The sequence below is a fragment of the Sminthopsis crassicaudata genome, chromosome 1, assembly GCF_048593235.1.
Source record: "Sminthopsis crassicaudata isolate SCR6 chromosome 1, ASM4859323v1, whole genome shotgun sequence".
NCBI classification, from domain to species: Eukaryota; Metazoa; Chordata; class Mammalia; order Dasyuromorphia; family Dasyuridae; genus Sminthopsis; species Sminthopsis crassicaudata.
Genome location: NC_133617.1, coordinates 73701827 through 73723285, shown reverse-complemented (window position 1 = coordinate 73723285; position 21459 = coordinate 73701827). Strand labels below are relative to the sequence as shown.

General features: G+C 37.8%; 1 protein-coding gene across 1 annotated transcript; it reads right to left on the bottom strand.

Moving 5' to 3' along the window:
- Positions 1 to 2713: 2713 nt before the first annotated feature.
- On the bottom strand, positions 2714 to 21025 carry LOC141539116 (uncharacterized). Its single transcript, XM_074261412.1, has 6 exons — positions 20672 to 21025; positions 19851 to 20010; positions 14391 to 14482; positions 13888 to 14014; positions 13163 to 13276; positions 2714 to 9693 (listed from the first exon to the last, which is right to left on the bottom strand). The coding sequence occupies exons 1-6, from the start codon at positions 20816 to 20818 to the stop codon at positions 7436 to 7438; spliced, it is 2898 nt and encodes a 965-aa protein (XP_074117513.1). The 5' UTR covers positions 20819 to 21025; the 3' UTR covers positions 2714 to 7435.
- Between the last annotated feature and the right edge of the window lie 434 nt (positions 21026 to 21459).

The window sequence follows — 21459 nt, the reverse complement described above, 5'->3', positions numbered from 1 at the left end:
ATATTTTTAAGATTTATATGTCAAAGATATGTTGGTGGAATTTACATTTCAAAGATATTCAAAGAAGAAAAATTACATAAGATGTAATTTATCAAAAAACACTATGAAGTAGTCAGGGGAAATACTTTTGCCCAGTCCAGTTTAAAATAACTAGGAGTCTCAGCTAAATTAGCACATCCTAAGGAAAACTTCAGTCAGTTATGTGATTTTTCTCATGATTAAAGTAGTTATTCTTGACTCAAATAATAAAAGAAAAAAAGGAATCAAAAACTTTCCCAATAATTTGTTGAATTTGAGGCGAGGGTGAAAGAAAAGGATGAGGAAGAAATTAAAGATGATTACACAGGTTTGAGTTTGGGTGACTGGTGGTATCAACAGAAACAGGAAGTTGGGAAAAGAGTAGGCTTTGAGAGGAACGTGATAATTTCAGTTTTAATTCCTAGTTTATTAGATTGTGAACTCCATAAATGTAGGAAATGTGTCTTATTTAGTTTTGTTATCTTCTCAAGCATATAACAGTGTTGAATAATTGTTTGTTAGAATTTGAGGTGAAAGCCAGATATGAAGGCGGTGAAGCTTTGTAAACCAGTAGTGTCAAAATTAATAAGAATCCCTGCTATAGTTGAATATTGACTCCGGAAACCACATATTAACATTATTTGTGCTTTTCATTTTGTTAAATATTTCCCAATTACCTTTAAATAGGCATTCTGGCCCTGGGTTTGACACCTCTGCCCTCAGCAGTAGGGATTATGAGATTGGAGCAGGGGAGAGGAGGAGTTTGGAGGTAGAGTTACATTTGGTAGCCTTCTGTATTGTTATCATTCAAGTAAATTAATGTGGAGATAAGAGGATCCAAGGAAAATGTTTTGGGAATCACATTTAGGGAACAAAAGGAGTAAGAAGCCAGTGAATGAAGCAAAAGATGACTAAAAAGTTAGGAAGAGAGCCATGAGGAAGTAATGTCATAAAAGTCAAGAGAGGAGAGTGACAAAAAGGAAGGAGTAGTCAACATTATCAATGTTTAACATAAAGAAGAAAAGAATGGGGTGGGGGATGGAGTCCTTCTCCTGGACACTCTCCAAGGTTATTGATACCCTTTTTAAAATGTGATGCCTATAGCTACTCCAGATGTGATTCCTTCCAGGACAGAACAGTTAGAATGACTATACTACCTGAAGGGAAGAAATGTCCTCTCTACTACCAAATAATAACAAAATATTAACCATTAGTTACCATTTCCATTTTGTCACACTCCCAAATGAAGTATGTTATTGTTCTGCAAGATAGATAATTAGTAAACACTTTTTATCAATAATACGGTATAATATTAAAGTCTTCATACTATGCAAGAGAAAACACAGTACACAGAGCATGTACAATGTTTTAAAGGTGTGTTTAGTCTTGATTTAATCCTTCCTTCATGGGAGTGGAGAAGCAGAGTGATAATTGTGGTAGTTTTGAAAGAGGATAGTAATAAGACAAGCTTTCCCAGTCATTAAGTAGTCTAATATCTGTTTGATCAATAGGGTTGTAATTCGCTATACCTGTAAAGATCTATATTATTGAAATCTATTTTTGGATAGTGTTCTTTACCTACTTGTGTCTCAATGGAGAAAGCAATGTAAAAATTATTTCTCACACCAACCTGGATATTCTAGGATCTATGCAAAATAGGGGCAGGGACAGGACTTCTCAGAATTTCCTGGAAAGCTTTTCTTTGGTTCTTTTAATATTAATGGAGATGTCAGTATAACACTTGGACTGTCTCTTCTTTCTAATCTGCTTAAAGGCCACTGGATCCCTTCCAGCTGCATTACCATTGCTCATGGAAACTGTTCCATTTGGCTTTAATTCAGACATATAATGAATGGTTTCCTAGTTTTTGAAATGTAATGCCCAACATTTTTACAACCCTATTCTGTAACATTACCAAAGCCTTTAAGAAATAGATGCTAATTTCCGCTATCCCTAACTACTTTAGACTTCAGCTGGGAAGTTTTCATTTATGGGATCATGAAGCGATCAGTAGGAAGGTAACTATTTTGGATATATCACTGACCATAACAAGAATCTGTAAATGTTGATTCAGATTGTCCCTTGCTCATTTTTGGAGCCTGAGTATTCTCCCAAATGACACCATTTGGTTGGAATAATCCTCTAGGGCCCTTCGTATTTTCTACAATTTTGGAGTCAAAGAAAAGATCTCATTTTCTTCCCCTAAGGTCTTTATGTGAGTGGTGGAAGGACTATAAATTTTCCTTATCCTGACATCCTGTGCATATAGAGCTCTAGCTGATGTTTTTGTGATCAGTTTCTCTTCTATCCCTAAACTGAGAATTCAGTTTCAAATTAGGTTAATATAACCAAGAAGTTTTGACCATTTACCGAAGATTCCAGTTTCCTAATCCTTGAAATTGCAGGAATTGCAATTATGCAATACAATTAAGTTTGACATTGCAATAAAGCAATGTAATGAAGATGGAAATCGGAAAGAGTTCCTTATTGATTTTCTAACAATTAAGAATAATATGACAAAATCTAACACTCAAAAGATAATGAAAAAGAAAGGCCTTGCAAAGCTACAAAACTGACATTAGACTTTTCTCAGTTAAGTAAATTGAGCCTTGTTTGTATATGAAGTCAGAGCTAAGAAGAGCAGATGGGGAGAGAATGGGAATAATCTTAAAATAAAACATTAAAAATAGCTCCTCCTAATTGGGTAGCTGTCTCCAGAATTTATGCTCCAAATACCAGCTTTTGCTTTTTTTTTGCCTCATATTGGGAAGGCAAGATGAATCTTGGAACAAAAAACTAAAGAAAAAGGACACGGAGACCCTTAGTATTCCCATTCTTGGCAGTTCTAATAACTGTGGGCAAGCCTAACTAGAAACTTGCAAGTGAGAATAAAGCTCCTAGGGCTTTGAATGAAGCCAGATTAAGTTGGTTGGACTTTTGGACACCTTAAGTAAATGTCATTTAAGTGGATGCTCCTGTGCTTTAGGTATACTGATGCTGGAATCTGTTAATACCATGGCCATCCCAGTCTGAGTAACAGAGCAAAAACCATTGGAATGGTTGAAAAACCTCCTCCCCTTTTAAATAATCTTTTAAAAAACATTTAAATTGGAACAGCTTTTTCCTTGTTCTGCTTGGCCCTGAGGTGTAGGAATAGAAGGAATACATAGAAGCTACAGTGGGGGCATTGTTTCAATCTAAGGAAAAGTTTCCTAATGGAGTACCGGAGTCCCCAAATGAAATGAACTGCCTGAGAATATAGAGCTTTCCACCCCCTGAAGGATTCCAGTTCAAGAAGTTCTGAGAAGTTATAACTAGTAATTTTTGTGTCTGACATGAGATCAGTGACCTAGAAAATAAGATGGTGCAGAAACATCAAAGAATTCACTGGGAATGTGGCCACTGGCCAGCTATCTGGCAGTTTCCTATTTTAATCATTCTTACTAACCAATTGTTAAGTTCAGGTTTTTTTCCTACATTACTGAAGGATTGTGTTGCCAATGCCCTCAATTTTTGTGCTTGATTTTAGGGCTCTGCCTCTGAAAACTTTTGAACTCTTGAAATTATGAGTTTAACCAGTAAAGCAAATGCTTTAGTATGATGTTTTGTCAGGCTGAAACAAATGGACACCTTTTTGGAAATGTTTTTACATGCATAAAATAGACCATATAGGATAATAAATAAAACCAATTATACTGTCATCTAAAATTTTTTTACAAAACTCTGTAAGAACTCTCGCTTTAGAGCAATTTTCTAATGAAAGGATTTACCTAAGCTATATTGGGTATATTTTAAGGTATGCAAAATATAAAAATGGAACCTTCCAGAAATCATGAAATCCAACCCCATTCCTTTTGCAAATTAGAAAACTAAGGCTGGAGTAAATGACTTGCTGATTTAGCACCTCGTAAGAACCTAATATCTCATTATCTCAATAGCACTTAGTAAGAACCTAACACAAAGTCATGTAGATGACTCAGTGCTGTAGTGGAAAATGTACAGGATATAGAATCAGAAAGACCTGTATTCAAATCCTAATTATCAAAATCACAGTCTCCATAAACCTCAATATCCTCATATATAATGTCAGTGAGGTGCCAGTGAATAGAATGCTGGTCTGAGAGACCTGATTTCAAATCCAGCTTCAGATATTTACTAGTTATGTGACCCTGAGGAGGTCATTTAACCTGCCTGTCTTGGTTTCCTCCCCTATAAAATGGAGATAATAAAAGTACTTAACTTCCAGGGTTGTTGTGAAGATCAAATATTTGTGTAAAATGCTTTACAATCCTTAAAGTGCTATATAAATGCTATTTGAATATTGTTATTAATACTTAAAATACTTAGCTCACATGGTTGTTTTGAGAACTAATGGATTTGTCCTTTGTTCTTGGGCTTCCAAGACTTAGGGCATCAAAATCCCTGGAGTTTCTTTTAGATGCCCTAATCTCAGGATTAGGTAATCATTTATCACTTCCTTATTTTACAACTTGCTACTTCAGTTCTACCTTCTTTCATCTATCTTGGGCTGTAAGCTTTTTTTTCTTCCAAAAGTATGTGACAGTTATGTAGTAATTGTTATAGATTATGACCTATATAATGGATGCAAATTATTGTGCCTATAATGAATGAATAAAAGACAACTGCCTAAAGCCATTATGAGCTCTAGGACAAATACTTTAAGGATACAGTTGCAAGAAAATAGAATTGAAGGTAGATATGCCAAGAACTATTAAGGCCCTCAGAATATTGATACCTATAGCTTCAGAAGAAATGAAAATTACCTGTTGAACAGCTCCTTTATCAGCAAAATGGTGGCTTGCATTTATGTAGCCCTTTAAGGTCTGCAAAACACATTATATATATATCATCTTACTGGATGGTAACCCACAAAATTGAAGTACCACATAGGATTTAAGGCCACATATACCTGGGGAAGTAGTAGCAGAGAAGGAACCTAAATGGGGACTTCTAGACAGGAGTACTTTTAGCAGTGAGTGAAGAAAAGTAAAATCAGTGTGCTGGGGATGGGGGTAGAGAGAGAGGGCTGTCTCCACCATCAGTTTCAGGAGTATCATGCTAAATCACCAGAACCATACCCACATGGTAGGTTTGCATCCTGTTCAATGAGAAAAACTGTGGTGTTGGCCAGTCTTTGTTTCTCTATGTTTAAGGTACTAATGTATGTGTGCGTTTAATTTAATTTTCATAGTCCTTTGGGCTCATGAAGCACTTTGCTTATAACCATGCAATTTAAGTGACACCTATGTATCACATATGAATAAACAAATCAGAGGGTGAAGTGACTCTCCCTTATAGAGGTAAGAAGTGTGAGAGTCAAGCTTTGAATTTAAATCTACCAGTTCTAAGCCCAGTGCTCTTTCTACCATGTCATATTGCTGCATGGATGCTGCAGTCATTACAATTTCTTTCTTCCACTTGCTACTCAAAACATAGTGAACCAATTTCCAATATAAAAACTATGTGTTAATGCCAGTTTGTGCAACATGCTATCTTTGTGTTGAGTATATAGAAGTTCCCATGTCTCTTCCCACCTCCACATATGAAATGAGATTTTCTCATCTAACTTTTCAGATTACCCATAGAACCAACCAATATCAAAAAACAAATTTCCTTTATAATATCTGTACCAAGTGGCTATCCAGCTTTCATATGGAGAACCTATTATTTCTTGGGACAGAATTTTTTCTAATTGGAAGGAAATTACTCCTTGTGCTGACATCTGCTCTGTAACATCCAACTACTGATATTAGTTGGGCTTTCCAGGGCCAAGAATAATTTCTTTTACATAATAGCTCTTCAAATATTTTAAAACAGTGATATTTTCTTCTCATATCCTATATTTCCCCAGCCTAAACATTCTCTGTTCACAGGTGGAGGTTGTGTAGATGAAAGAAGGTTGGATCTAAAGAGCATAACTTGGGTTCAAATACCAGCCTTGTCCTGTGTGACCCTGAACGTATCATTTCCCATCTGCAGACCTATTTCTAGTTATATGAACTGTGGAGGGGGGGTGTTGAACTGTGTGACCTTAGATTTAGTTCTAAATCTAAGATTCCTTATTAGATAACATGGTTTCAAGTCACTGTGGCTATCCTCTTCTTAACATAATGCAATTTAAAAAATAGTTTAGGAACACTATATTCTAGGTGTTGTCTGATGATGAACAGAAAACAGAGGTGCCATCATTCTTTTTTCTGGCCATAATGCCAAATTAATATAGTTTAAGATTATATTTGCTTTTTCTGGCTACTGTAACACAATAGTGATTCATATTGAAAGGTCTTTCACTGCACCCAGGGCCATCTCTAGTCTTCCTGATCTACATCTGGTCACTGGATTCAGAGGAGGCACTGAGGCTGGTGACCTTGGACAGCTGTCCCTCACTCAAATCTAATTCACTTGCATGTCATGTTAATGATAATAAAGAACAAACATCAACAATGGCAGCAGCAACAGTGCAATAAGACACTCAAGTATTTTTCCATAAACTGCTGTTAAAGCCAGATTTCATTCACTCTGTGCTCATACAGTTGAATTTTTGAACCTATATGCGGGGTTTTTAATTAATCTCTATTTAATTTCATCTTTAGAGTTAACTCATAGTTTTGGCTATTGGGATCTTTCTGAATCCTGATTCTTTCACCCAATGTTACCTACAGATTTGATAAGTACATCAACTGCTATGATGTCTGGTAGAACTTGAATCTACATAAAACATTCTCATATTTTATGGAATTATTTAAGCAAACTGAACTAAACAAAAAAGAATTAAGTTGGTTTCAACAAATATTTGAGTGAAAGAAGTCCAGTACTTTTTCTTTAAAGATAAGTTCAATGGTAAAAGAAGGGGAAATTAGTTATAACAATGAATGGAATATAGATATTTGTATTAAAGAATGTCCCAAAAATTTGCTGTATTCTCTTTAAATACTATTTGTCTAAAGTTGCATATTTTTTTGATTTCCATAATTAGACTCTGTTTCTATAAGTGATAGATTAATTTATGGTTAAATCTGTGAGGCCTTTGAGCCAAAGGCCACTTTTTGAATCATAGGGAAGGCACATACCTTGGAATTCAGAATACATAATTTAGACACCCCATTGCCACCAGGTGGCAGTGTACACAAGTTCTATGATTAACTTATTGAAGGGTGTGAAAAAAAATTTGAGTGCTACAGTGCTACAATGCTAAATTTGTAGAAAAAGTCATGAAGTGAGTTTTTTCACAGTATTTTTCTCCACTGTAAGCTTTATAATGCAAAATTTTGTGTAAGTGCAAAGAAAATTTTCTCAAATTACATTCACAATGTGACTTCCTAGTGTGAATTTTGTGATGTTGAATTTAAAATGAGTGCATACTAAATATTTCTTCATGTGTGCTACATTCATAAAATTATTCTCTGTTGTGAATCTTTTCATGACTAATAAGAGTTATTCTCTGACTGAAAGTTTTTCCACATTCATCACATGTAAAGGGTCGCTCTCCACTGTGAATCCTCTGATGTCGAATAAGATGAGAGCTTTGCCGGAATGATTTCCCACATTCACTGCATTCATAGGGTTTTTCTCCAGTGTGAATTCTTTTGTGTTGGATAAGTGATAAGCGTGCACTGAAAGATTTATCACATTCATTACAAACATAAGGTTTCTCCCCAGTGTGAATTCTCTGGTGCTGAATAAACTGTGAGTGCTGACTAAAGGCTTTTCCACATTCATTACACTCATAAGGTTTCTCTCCTGTGTGTATTCTCTGGTGTTGAATAAGTGATGAGCGTACATTGAAGGCTTTCCCACAGTCATTACACTCATAGGGATTTTCGCCAGTGTGAATTCTCCTGTGTCGAATAAGGTGTGCACTTTGGCTGAAGGCTTTTCCACATTCATTACACTCATAAGGTTTCTCACCATTATGTGTCCTCTCATGTTTAATAAGGGTTGAAATCTGGCCAAAGGTTTTCCCACATTCATTACACTCATAAGGTTTCTCTCCAGTGTGACTTCTTTGATGTTGAATAAGGTGTGAACCCTGACTAAAAGCTTTCCCACATTTATTACATTCATAGGGTTTCTCTCCATTATGTACTCTCTGATGTTGAACAAGGGAAGAAAGCACACTGAATGCTTTATCACATTCATTACATTCATAGGGTTTCTCTCCATTATGTGTTCTCTGATGATGAATAAGATTAAAGCTCTGACTAAAGGCCTTGCCACATTCATTACACTCATAGGGTTTCTCTCCTGTGTGAATTCTCTGATGCTGAATAAGGTGACCTTTCTGGCTAAAGGTTTTTCCACATTCATTACATTCATATGGTTTCTCTCCAGTATGAATTCTTTGATGTTGAATAAGAGATAGACGTGCACTAAAGGATTTCCCACATTCACTACATACATATGGTTTCTCTCCAGTATGAACTCTCTTGTGTTGGATAACTTGTGAGAGTTGGCTGAAGGATTTCCCACATTCATTACACTCATAGGGCTTCTCTCCAGTGTGAATCCTTTGGTGCACAATCAGAGTTCGGTTTAAGCTGAATGTTTTTCCACATTCATTACACTCATATGGTTTCTCTCCAGTATGAATTCTTTGATGCTGAATAAGGGATAAACGTGCACTGAAGGCTTTCCCACAGTCATTACATTCATATGGTTTTTCTCCAGTGTGAATCCTCTGATGCTGAATAAGATGTGAGTGCCTACTGAAGGCTTTCTCACATTCTTTACATTGATAGGGTTTTTCTCCAGTATGAATCCTCTGATGATGAATAAGGTTAGAACTATGACTAAAGGCTTTCCCACACTGATGGCATTCATGAGGTTTCTTTCCAGTATGAATTTTACCATGTTGAATAAAGGATGATCTAGTACTGAAGGCCTTGCCACAGTCATTACACTTATAGGGTTTCTCTCCAGTATGAATTTTATGATGTTGAAAAAAGTATGAACGGGCACTAAAAGCTTTCCCACATTCATTACATTTGTAGGGTTTTTCACCAGTGTGAATCCTCTGATGCTTAGTAAGGATAGAATTACGACTAAAAGTTTTTCCGCATTCATCACATTCATAGGGTTTCTCTCTGGAATGAATTCTCTCATGCTGGATAAGTGTTCTGTTCTGGCTGAAAGCTTTTCCACATTCATTACACTCATAGGATTCCTCTGTGTTATGAAGTCGCTGATGTTCAATACTAATTGAATTCTGACTGGGCATTTTCCCATACATATTAAGTTCACAAGCTTTCTCTCTTGTATGGACACTCTGATGTTTAATAAGATCTGAATTCTTTTTGAAAGTTTGGCTACAAGTTGCACATTGATGTTTTTTTTCACCTCTGGGAACCATTTGATGTCTACCATGTTTTAAAGTCAGATGTGAGTACCTTCCATACTCATTACATTCCTGATCTCTTATTCTGGCAGATGTTTTCAAGATCACTGTCACTGGTTTGCAATTTCTGTCCAGAGAAAGGGATTTCCTTACAGCTCCCATAACAGGTTTTCCCCAATGCTTTTCTAATTGATTCTCTATTTTATAGGACTCTTCAAATTCAGGTCTCTTAAATCTTCCCAGTATTATTCCCTGTAAGTCCATTTTTTCAGGTATTTTATGCCTTGGAGATAATTCCTTTTTATTTTTGGTCTCACAATCTGAAACATTGAACACAAAACAAAAAAATAAATGTCATTAAAAAAAATTCTGGCTGAAGAAAAATGACTGGGGCAGGAAGATGAAAACCTTAATGAAATACTATCTCCTAGTATGGTGCTGACTGATTTTAATACTAGTCTTATAACCTGCAGAAAGAATGAGAAAAGGTAGCTTTTGGGGGGAGCACTTTCTAATGGGGCACAGAATAAGGAAAGCCTATACAGCAAAGGTGCAAGAGTGTTCAAGGAAACAAGCCAAGTGAAGAAGCAAGGAAATAACATGAGTTCTTGGGAGTATGGAAGTGATTATCATAAAAGTGATTAAGAAAGAATAAGAAATAAAGCAGCCTCACTATATACATCTTTCTTAAATATTCTGTAAACAAGAAATAACTTTTATGTGCAAGAAATGACCTATTATGTAATCATGGAAATATTTATTGAACAAATTATGTTATTAACATATAAGCAAGTCATTTAACTTATTTATATGTTACTTGAAACTTTGACAGCAAGTACTCAATAAATTATTTGTTTAACTGAAATAACCTAAAGTGTTAAAGAAAAAAAATGAGTTTAATACCTTTACTAAAGTTCTCTCCTAGTGTCACTATAATGGTGTAGAAGTGATTTCAATTTTTTCAAAGTGAGTACAGTACAAGTACAAGTTCTGTTAAGTCCTATCAAGCTAGAAATGCTTCTAAATGCCCTCAAAGAGTTCAGGTCACAAAATGAGGACAAACTGTTGAAAGAACTTATGGAAGTGATTATTGAGTTCTTGTTAGTAATCTTTGATGACCTAGAAAATGAGAGAGGTATTGCAGGAGTAGTACAAAAACATTTCCCCATTTTTTTTTTAAAGCAAAGGGAAAAGGCCAATATTTCAAATTTTACCCTTGTAAGCTTAGCACAAAATCCCATCAAATCCAGGAACTGGGGGGAGGAACATAGAAGAACTTATCTGAAAGAAGCATGAAAAAAAGCTGAATATCTACAGAGACAGAAACAGACTCAATATTATCATAGGATCATAACTTTAAAATCAGGCGAGACTGTCAAAACCATTTGGTTACACCCACATTTTAGTGATGGGGAAACAGATCTAGAGGGATTAAGTGATTTACCTAAGGTCATATAGGTTGAATGGGGCAAAACTGGGATTCAAATCCTTCAGAAGAGTAAAAGAAAGAAACTATAGATGATTTTCCATTTAGGGTTACTTAGATTTATTGATTTAGGGCAGAGAAGTCTGTTTTTCTTGCCTGTGTATCTAAGACACAAGAGAAAAACTCCCAAGAAGCATTAAAATGGATACCTACCTAGGTAATAAAGAGAATAGAAAGCTGCACCTGGAATCAGGAAAACCTGAATTTATACATGGCCCTAGACACTTACTAACTGTATAATACTGGGCAAATCTCTTAACTTCTGTCTGCCTCAGTTTTCTCATTTAAAAATGGGAATAACAATAGCACCTATATCACAGGGTTTTTGTCAGGATCAAATGAGGTAATATTTGTAAAGCATTCTGAAAAATTTTAAGTGTGATATAAATGCTATTATTGTTGTTATTATCATTACAGTGGCAAGAATAATACTATCAAAAGGAACTTTAAAAGTATTATGAAAGATTACTAAATTCAAGTCAAGAAACTGAAGACTATTGGAACACAGTATTTTCTCACTGTTATCCACTGAAAGCAAAGGATACAAAAGAGAAAAATAATCTGGAAAGTGAGCAGATATTTAAGAAGGGGATGAGCAACTCCTGCCTAGAGATAGAATACACTTTTCAAAGACTGATAAGAATGTATTTCCCCATAGTCTTGCAAATTGAATCAAAAGGGCTTTAAATTTTAAAAGGACAGAGAAGGGGAGAAGAGGGGGGAACCAGTGCTGGAACCAGAATGGGAAACATTTAACAAAATAAATAAAAATAATAAAACACAGATCATGTTAAAAATGTGATTTTTAAAAAAGGCAACATATAGGTAGAGGCCCCTGTTTCTATTTTCATTTGATTCCATTGATCTAGATAATATAGAAAAGATGCCCTTAAGTTCAGAGGATATGAAATGTAACAAAGGAGCCTAGTAGTAAAACCCCTGGTTTCATGATATCTATTCATACTTGCCTAACATCTTGGCAACAAGTGAAGGAAATAAGAGTGCTAATGCAAGAAGGGAAATTTAACACTAAGTATTATTGAAATTTAAGCCCAATTCTGGGGATGAGTATACTTTATTCGGGAGAAACAGGATAGATAAAAGGGAACTTGGAAATCAGGGAGCATTGTATATTAAGAAAGTACACTTGTGTGAAGAAATAAAGGGCCCAAAGGAAAAGAGTATTTGGGTAAAAATCAATGTAAGGAAAAAAGAAAACAATTTTGTCATTGGAGTATATTACAAAATACTGGGACAGAGGAAATAGATGATGATGATTTTGGAAAACAGGTCACAAGTCTGGCCCAGAAGTGTGATATAATAGTGATGAAGGACTTCATTTGCTTTCTGTCAAAATAGAGAGGCAGCTAATAACTTTTTTTACATGTTTTAATAATAAATCAATTTTTCAAAAGGTAGAGAAATCAACAAGGGGAAATTTTATTCCAAATAGCTAACATGCTATATGACAGAGTCAGAATAAAAAAAGATCTTGACAGGTTAAGAGCATTGGGTTGAATCTAAGAAGATGAAATTCAAGAGATTAATGTTATCTTATACTTGGGTAAAAAAAATCAATTACACTTGTACAAGATGGAAAAGACATAATTTGATTATAGCGATTCTAAAAAAAAAATCTGAGTAGTTTTAATGGATTTCAAGCTCAACGTGAGTTATCAGTATGATGTGGCAATCAAAAAAGCTAATGTAATTTTAGGTTGCATTAAGATGAACACAGCTATCAGGATGAGAAAGATGATAGCCCCACTGTACTCTGCATTGTCAGACTTCACCCTTGGCACTGTGTTCATTTTGAGAACCATAATTTAAGAAAGACATTGATAAGCTGAAGAGTATTCCTGAGGAAAGCAACCAGCATGGTAAAAGTCTTATGAGAAATGACTGAAGGAACATAGAGGCATTTAGTCAAGAAAACAGACTAAGAGGTACATGACAGCTATGGGATAAAAGCAAAAGATATCAATAAAAAAGACATGATTTTTTTTAAATAAAAAAGTCAAAGATGATCTTTGAGAGAAAAATATTAATAGACTTGGGTGGGAAGCCAGATTACAGGGTTTTTGCCAAATGGATGAGTGGTAAAGAGATGGAAGCAAAAGATAACTTCTTTGAGCTTTTTCACAATAACTAGAAAATGGGAGTAACTTAAGCAAGTAGCATGGTTTAAAGGTTTACTTATCATTGGATAGATAAGTTAGTTCAAACAACCATGTCTAGTATCCTGATGAGTACACAGGAAATGTTCAGTAATAGAAGAAAGGAAGTAGTGCTCATTTACTCACCTAAATAATCACTTTTCAGGATCTCTCTCCTTCCAGCTCCCTGTGAGTCCAGGACCCATGGCTCTTCCCCTTTTTCCAGCTGGGAAATCACATCAGGTTTAGATACTGAGAATCCTGTTTGTGAGGAAAAAAATAACTCCAGGTAGTATTTCACAGACAACCACCATTGTCCTAAACTCAGTCCCAACCCTTAGGGTCTGTATGGGGCAAATAAGAAGAAAAGATTGTCATAAGATAATTTAAAATTATACATTAATGTATAATTAATATTATACACACATGTCCCACAAGGCCATGATAAAAATAAAGGAGCCTTAGGACTGTAATCCCTTTGGGGAGGTGGGCCAGGGAGTTGGTGATCTGGGGACAAACAATCATAACCTCTATGTTCTTTCTACATTAGGAGGGTGAGAAACTTCCATTTCTAGGCCATGTCCAAACTGGACTCTTGGAAAAGAATTCTGGGACTAGGAGAAAACCCAGATGATAAGGAAAGAATAAACTTAGGGAGAAGTCAAGAGAACTAGTCATTTACTGCTCTGAACAGATAGACCTGTGGCTTGGCATTAGGAAACAGAAAGACACTGTATTTAAACCTGGATAGCTCCAGGAATCTCTGATTGCTGAACCTTAAGCCCAAATCCAAATACACCTTTTTATTCCTAGGCTATTTACAAAGCAAGAATCCAAGAAATTTAGATTTGTATCTCAGGGAGAAGCCTTACCCAATGAGACGAGATTTCCATAATTCTCCAGCATCACATCCCTATAGAGAACCCTCTGGGCAGGGCCAAGGCAGCCCCACTCCTCTTGGGTGAGGTACACAGCCACATCCTTGAACATCAGAGATGCCTGAAACAGCAGAGTTCAGAAGACTATTAGTGCTTGACTCTTAGGCAAAGGGAAAGCCAGTGTCTAAAAACCACTTACTGGGGAAAGGAGCAGGCTAGCATGAGATATGCAACAAAGAAAAAAGGTAAATATATCCACACAGAGAAAAGAGCCCAGACTACTAGGGAGTAGTATATAGAAAAGTCCTCATCCCAGAGCCACCTAGCAAAGAGAATGTAGTGAGTAGCTTCTCTATGCTCACCAGTGTGTCATCAATATCAGTAAACCATTTGGTAAGTGCATAGATGAAAAGGGGATGATGGACGTATGCAGATACTCCCTTCTAACACAAAGAAAGTACCAGAGCAGCAGGGGGATTTCAGGAAGCATAGCTCACCTGGAGTTTGGCCGGCAAAGCTTCTGCTACTATTGCCTGGTCTCCAAGGCTCCACTCAGGAAGACAGGTAGGAACAGGATGGTCAATGGCACCTGGGAGAAGAAAAAAGAATCATGAGAGGAGGAAGAGGGGAAGGTTCCAGTCTTTTTTGTCACTCCTACTATTTCACTTTCAGATTCCCCAATTGTCCTCTTACTGTCATTGCATGCCTGCTGTGTATCATAATCTTAACCCTTGCAACTGTGTGTGCAAGAAAGCTTCGTGATACCATGAAGATACTCGAAGTCAAGGTCTCTGAGAAAAGCTTTTGTTAAATGAAAATTGAGATGGATGAAAACACAGAGCCTTTGCTTATCATGCCCACTCTCTTTTTGAAAATCACCTCTAGGGAGTCTTACTCAACAAAGCTTCACCTCCCCTACTCCCTTACTTTTCTCCAGTTTCCCCCCAACAATCATGAAATCTACTGTTGATTATGTGAGCCACTAGTATCTGAATCCCACATACTCAGCTGTACATCTCATTTCTTCCCTTCTCTGTCCCCAGCAGTCCCTTCACCTAGGTCAAGCCTGTATCTGTGGCTTCTGAAGAAAGGCTCAGAAAAAGCCAGGACATTCTCAGAATCCTAGCAAAAGCTACTCAAGTTCTTGTGTGGCCTTTCCTAGAGACACCCCCTACTAACAGAGAATCATGTATAATCACAGGAAATCACAATTATAAGTCTCTTCTTGGGTGAAGAATTGAGGTCTATAGGAGAAGGCTGAAAACCCCAGAAGACAGAGTATGTGTGGAGAAGCTGGGACCCTTTTTCTACAGTCACACTATCCTGAGAATAGCCCATCACACTAAAGCAAAACACACAAATTTGCTTTGGTCCAAGGCTTTGTCTATGAAGCAAGAAGGGAGAATATATTCTGTTGTGATGATACCATGGAGAAAGGAAGCTACTCATCTCCACTTTGTACTCCTTCCTTTAGCATTTCTGGGACAACATTATGGTATACCTTGTTTTCTAAATGGCTTATATATCTATTTCCTATCTCCCCAACTTTCTTGTGAGAACCTAGAAAGAGACAATTTGTCCTATTTTCTCATGGTCCTCAAAACCTATAGTACATTCTGTTTTTATAATAGGCTCAGCAATACTTATCAAATGACCACTTTTAGGTAGATCTTTGGAATTTAGTAATTAAACATAGGAATGCTTCATGGCATACATTCAGCCATCCCAGAAATTCAAGAAGCTGGAAAAAGTAAAGTCTTCTTATGTACTTGGTTTGTAAAAAACCAAACAAAATCAAACCAACTTTTGCAGAGAAACCATGGATAGTTAATGCAATTCCTCCACAGCCTGTGCTTGAGGTATCTTGAATGCAAGATTTTTAGGAGACATGCACTCTAGGTAATATTGGGCTCTGAATCTATTCTCCACACCAATCATCCTTGACCAGAACAGAATGTCTCCTCATTTCTCTTCACACATGAAGTGTCTGTGAAGCCCCAAGACAGCTGACCTGAGAGTAGGTACTTGTGTTAAGTACTGGAATGATTAGACTTGTGCTTTTATGAAAGTCACTTTGGCAGCTGTGTGGAAGATGGATTAGAGAGGAAAAAAAGAGAGACCTATTAGGAAGCTGAACCAACAGCACTGGCCAAATGTATTGAACAGAGAAATTTTTTATTTATTAACTCAGAAGTCATATGGAAACAGTAGCCCAGGCTATAACTCTGAAGACTATCCTCCTTACCCCATGCCTGGAATGCTCTCTGCTCAATTCCACCTCTTTCCAGGTGGACAAACATGCCTGATTTATTTAGATCACTGTAAAGTAGGTTTAGCAGTGAGAGATGGAAGGCTGACAAGTTGGTAGGAGAGGAGAATTTTATTGCTCTGTATTATGGATGCAGAATAATTATGAGAGATAGTGAGGTCAAATGTGAACAAAACCGTGTGTGGCAGACTAGAGTGAAGGTGCACATCACCAGAGCTTGGAGGACAGGGAAGCCAGGACGTTCAGGGGATATCAACATGTGTCTTATAGTTCAGAAGCTGTAGATCAAAAGCTGATAAGGAGAAGAAGGAGGTGAAATAGGTATTCACTTCCACGAGAAAGGGGGCAGCATAGCCTGGGGGCCAGTAGATAACTGTGAATGGGTGCCTAGAGGGGGACGCAGATGGATGGAGCAAAGCACAAAGGAGGAAATGTTGCTGAGTGATGTTGGCAGAGGGAAAGAGTCAGTAAAGAAAAAAAGAGTTTGCATACTCCTCTTCTTGGCCTATGTGTCCAGGGACATGAGAAAAAGACATCCAGTACTGTAGAAGGTGGCCAGGGATGCAAGTCTTCTGGAAGAGAAGCCAGGTTCTGTGAGTGCAACAAGTTGGAGAAGCATGCCAGGAAAAGCTCTAAAATGAAGCAAAATGTATTCATGATAGAATAGGGGAAAGAAGAAGGTGAAAGGATGAATGAATGAATGAATGAATGAATGAATGAATGGAAAGGGAGCATAGAGTAGAACAGGGCCTCAGGAAGGATAGTGATGAAGAATATGAGCAGTAAGAGGAAAAAGGAATTTTCACCTAGGCAGCCTTTGACTCTAAATCAGATTAGGAGAAGAGGACAGGAAATATTCTACCTGCGGGATAAGGAAATACCATTTGACTTTTTAGGACCTTGACCTGGGACCCATTGGTGGCTAATCAATGAAAATCAGAATGATTTTGGTTAAAGACAATGTCTTTAAGAAAGAAATCTGTCCAGGAGACCCCAAGACCTCCTGGGAGGGTTCAGAGATCTAATAGGAAAAAAAAGCTTTTAAGAACATCTATAGGTAAGGGTGTACCTTATGTGGATAGAGAGAGAGAAAGGAAGGAAGGAAAGAGAGAAGGAGGGAGAGAGAAAGAGAGGAAGGAGAGGAGGAAAGGAAGAAAGGAAGGAAGTAAGCAGGAAGGAAGGAGTTTTCCAAATGACTAATTCCGGTTTGTGGACCAGTGCTATTAAATCCAACTAACTTGTATGTCATGACATCACCTCCCTCATGTCATGGTCCTCTTCAAGAATGAAGGACAAATAACAACAGTAATGATAAGAATATTAAAATCAAAAGACTTGGGTTTGAGTCCTAGGGTCAACATGTACCAAGGTTTCGGACCCTAATCAAGCTCCTTTACTACTCTAAGCTTTAGTTTCCACATTTGTAAACCAGGCCTCACAGAATTGTTTTGAGAAAAGTACTTTGAAAATATTAAACTGCTAGAGAAATGTGCAATGATTAATACAACCATAATTGAGCTCTTAAATAACCATAAGCTTTAATGTAATTAACTTTGAATACTTATTATCCTCTATGGGCTTGCAAAAATCACTTCTAGTACTTTTCATTTGTCTGTCAGAGTATCACGACAGAAAGGAAGCACCCAATAGCACATGAATCAAATATAAGAGTATTAAACAACCAAATGGGGTTATTGGACTGTGCATTCCATGACTGGGGAATAGCTAGTCAAATGGCAGCATACAAATGGAATGGATTATTACTGTGCCATAAGAAAAGATAAAAATGAAATTTGGGAAGACTTGCATGAAATGATAGATAGCAAAAATAAAGGTGAGCAGGTGATAGACACAGTTACTATAACTATGTAAATAAAGTCAACTTGATATGTCAACAAAACTCAGAACAAAACTGTTGGACAATAGCATTACTATTGCACATACTGTACTTCCCATAAGCTATAAACCAAGGCTACACACAGTTGCAATTACTCTTTTATGCTATTTTGCTGAATTCTTTTAAGGTATTATATGTTATGGAGGATTGAATAACAAATATACTGGAGTTTTGCATGATGTGTGAAAACAAAATTTAATAATTAAAAAAAGAAAAACAATACAAAGGAGTTATTCTATAATTACTGAATTACAGAATTTTTCTTTTAAGTGATGTTACTCATAGAATTGGCAAAGTTATTCTAAAGGGTGATAATAGACTTTTCACACCGGCTTGAATGGATCCAACAAGTACAAGAGTATCAAAAAAGAGTGATACATTTACTGACTAGAATTTGGAGAACAGAAGTACAGATAGTATGGAAGCTTATTTCTGAATGGACTTAAGTCATTCAAGATTACTTTTATTATTAGCCTATTCTGGCAGACATGGGGTGATATCAAAGAGATATTCAGGAGCTTAATAGGATAAACCTAGCTCTTGATAGCATTTGAACAAGGCTGGAACAAATAACAGCAGGGTTATCATAGGACCCATAGGTGAGAATAAGGAAAATAAACTGTAGTGTCTTTAACTGTCTTTGGATGATTTAATATTAATTACAATTTTATGAAATCAAATATTCTTGAAGGAGCATAAGAACTTAAAGGGAGAGAAATCGATTTTTCTATTGAATTCACTGGGTAACAGGAGATAATCTTGCTAGGGATAATGGGGTCAGACCATACCAAGTTATAAACACAACCATGCAGGCTGTCAGTAGAAGTCCTCTAAGAGTGATTTTCTGATATAAGAAGAATCTACAATGTAATTGTATAATTCGTGATCCTGAATTAAAGGACAAGTCTCTATCTACATCTACCTCCTTTTAGCATCTACTATTATGAGAACTCCTCTCTTTGCTTCCATATTCACTGACCTCAAATTCACTTAGAAGACCATCACTTAGATGCCTAAGATAGGTCAGGAACCAATCCCAATTTTACCATAAAACAGAACTATTTTCACCCTAACCCTTGTGAAGCTGTTCCTGCTGCTAAAATGTTATTCTTTTTTAGTTACTAAGAATCAGACTGTAACATTTGCAAAGAATGTTAGAGCTTTATGCTGCTAAAATGTTATTCCTATTTAATTACTAAGAATCAGACTGTAACATTTATAAAGAATGTTAGCGCTTTGTGCTGCTAAAATGTTATTCCTATTTAATTACTAAGAGTCTGACTGTAACATTTATAAAGAATGTTAGCGCTTTGTGCTGCTAAAATGTTATTCCTATTTAATTACTAAGAATCAGACTGTAACATTTATAAAGAATGTTAGCGCTTTGTGCTGCTAAAATGTTATTCCTATTTAATTACTAAGAGTCTGACTGTAACATTTGTAAAGAATGTTAGAGCTCATTTGCTTGAGTTCTTATTATTTCAGAGATGAAAAAAAAGGAGATCCACCCAGAGGGAAGCTATTTCTTGACTACTTCAGAGTTAGCGTCTATTGAGCCTTCCCTTAAAAGCTCTTGTGACTAGGAAGAATCCACTCTAATATCCACAGTGGTCATTACAGTCCTTTCCCCTCAGATGTGATCAGAAATGGAAACTTGCTCTAGCTGGGTTTACTCAATTTCTCTTCTGGACAAGCTTTAAGGCATAACATTTCTAGGATCAGGGGAAAGCCTAAATTCAGAGGGAAAATGAGGGTATGCTATCTCGAGTGCAGACCCCCCATAGAGAGTACCTTGGTGGGGATGGTCTTGGAGCGGGAGCCGAGTCTCCTGACACAGAGGTTTGGGTCGGGCGCTCAGGGAACAGCTGACTTGAGTTGGCGCAGTAGGTAACTTGGGTCCTGCTCCCAGTGCGGCCATCTCCATGTCCTTTGAGAGCGCAGCCTGGGACCACTGGGACACAGAAAGGGAGATTAGGGCAGTGTGGGAGCGTCAGGGCAGGGGTCGCTGGAGATCTGGCCAGGGAGGCGGGGGGAGGGAGGGCAACGTCGAATAATAAAAATAATAATAGCTAGGATTTTTGGTGTGCTTTTAAGGTTGCAAATATGATCTCACTTTATCCTAATTTAAGGTTTAGATATCGCTTACTGTGTGCCAGGCGCTGTGCTGAGCACTTTGCATATATTTTGATCTCTCGGAGACGGGAAATGTTATTTTTCCAGTTTGGCAATTATATTGGGAGTTCGACTTTTTAAAGGGCAGGTATTAGCCCCATTCTGCAGATGAGGGAACTGAGGTCCGGAGACGGGCTGACTCGGCCAAGATCACACATTGATCCTGAGTCGGGATTTGAACCCAGGTCTCCTCCGTCCAGTCTCTGGAGAACTGTTCTTGACATCCCCTTCTTCCTCCGGCCTCAGTTTCCTCCACTGTAAAAAGTGACAGGCGGGCGAAAGTCCCTCAGATGCACCCTCCCTCGCTAGACCGGGCACGAGCGGGACTCACCCTCCGCGCCGGGCCCCGACTACAGAGACAGAACCGGACCAGACCCGCAGCCCCCAAATCGCTTTCCCGCGGGGGGCCAGACAGCACGGACCGGAAGTATAGCCCTCACCTCCAGTGCCCAATCCGGCAGCGCCGCTCTAGGCTTTCGGGAGGACTCGCCGTCTCGGTAGCGGTCCGGCAGGAGGCCTCGACCTGGTCCGGCGACCGCACCGACTCTGGGACTGCGGAGGCCCGGGTCTGACGCCGCGGTCCGCATGAGAGTTGCGGGGATTCTCCGGGATGAGGGCCTGTTGGGCTGCGGGGACTGGATCTTACTCTGATGAGCAGCAGAGGCTGTTGCAGGGGCAGGGGGCGGGGCAGGGTCGCCACGAGGTCACTGCCTCGTGGCCCCGCCTCCAGACACCTCGCTGAGCAGGTTGACCTGTTCTGAGAGACACGGAGACCACAGAGAGACAGAGGAAGAGACACACACAGAGAAAGAGACAGAATTTTCCATTGTCAACGACCCCCCGGAAATTAATCTCCGACCTAATCTCCCTCCCAGCGTGTGAGCTCTATGAAGTACCCAAAATACATGCCAAGATAGTTTTCAACATTCACCCTTGCAGACCCTTGCATTCCAAATATTTCTCATTCTCCTTCCCTTAGACAGCAAGCTATTTGATATAGGTTAAATATGTGCAATTCTTCTAAACATTTCCACATTTCTCATGCTGCACAAGAAAAATCAGACAAAAGGGAAAAAAAATGAGAAAGAAAAAAACAAGCAAACAAAACAACAACAAAGGTCCTCATAATCTTCTCTGTGGATGCAGATGGCTCTCTCCATCACAGGACTATTAGAATTACCCTGAATCACCTCATTGTTGAAAAGAGCCACATCTATCACAGATGATC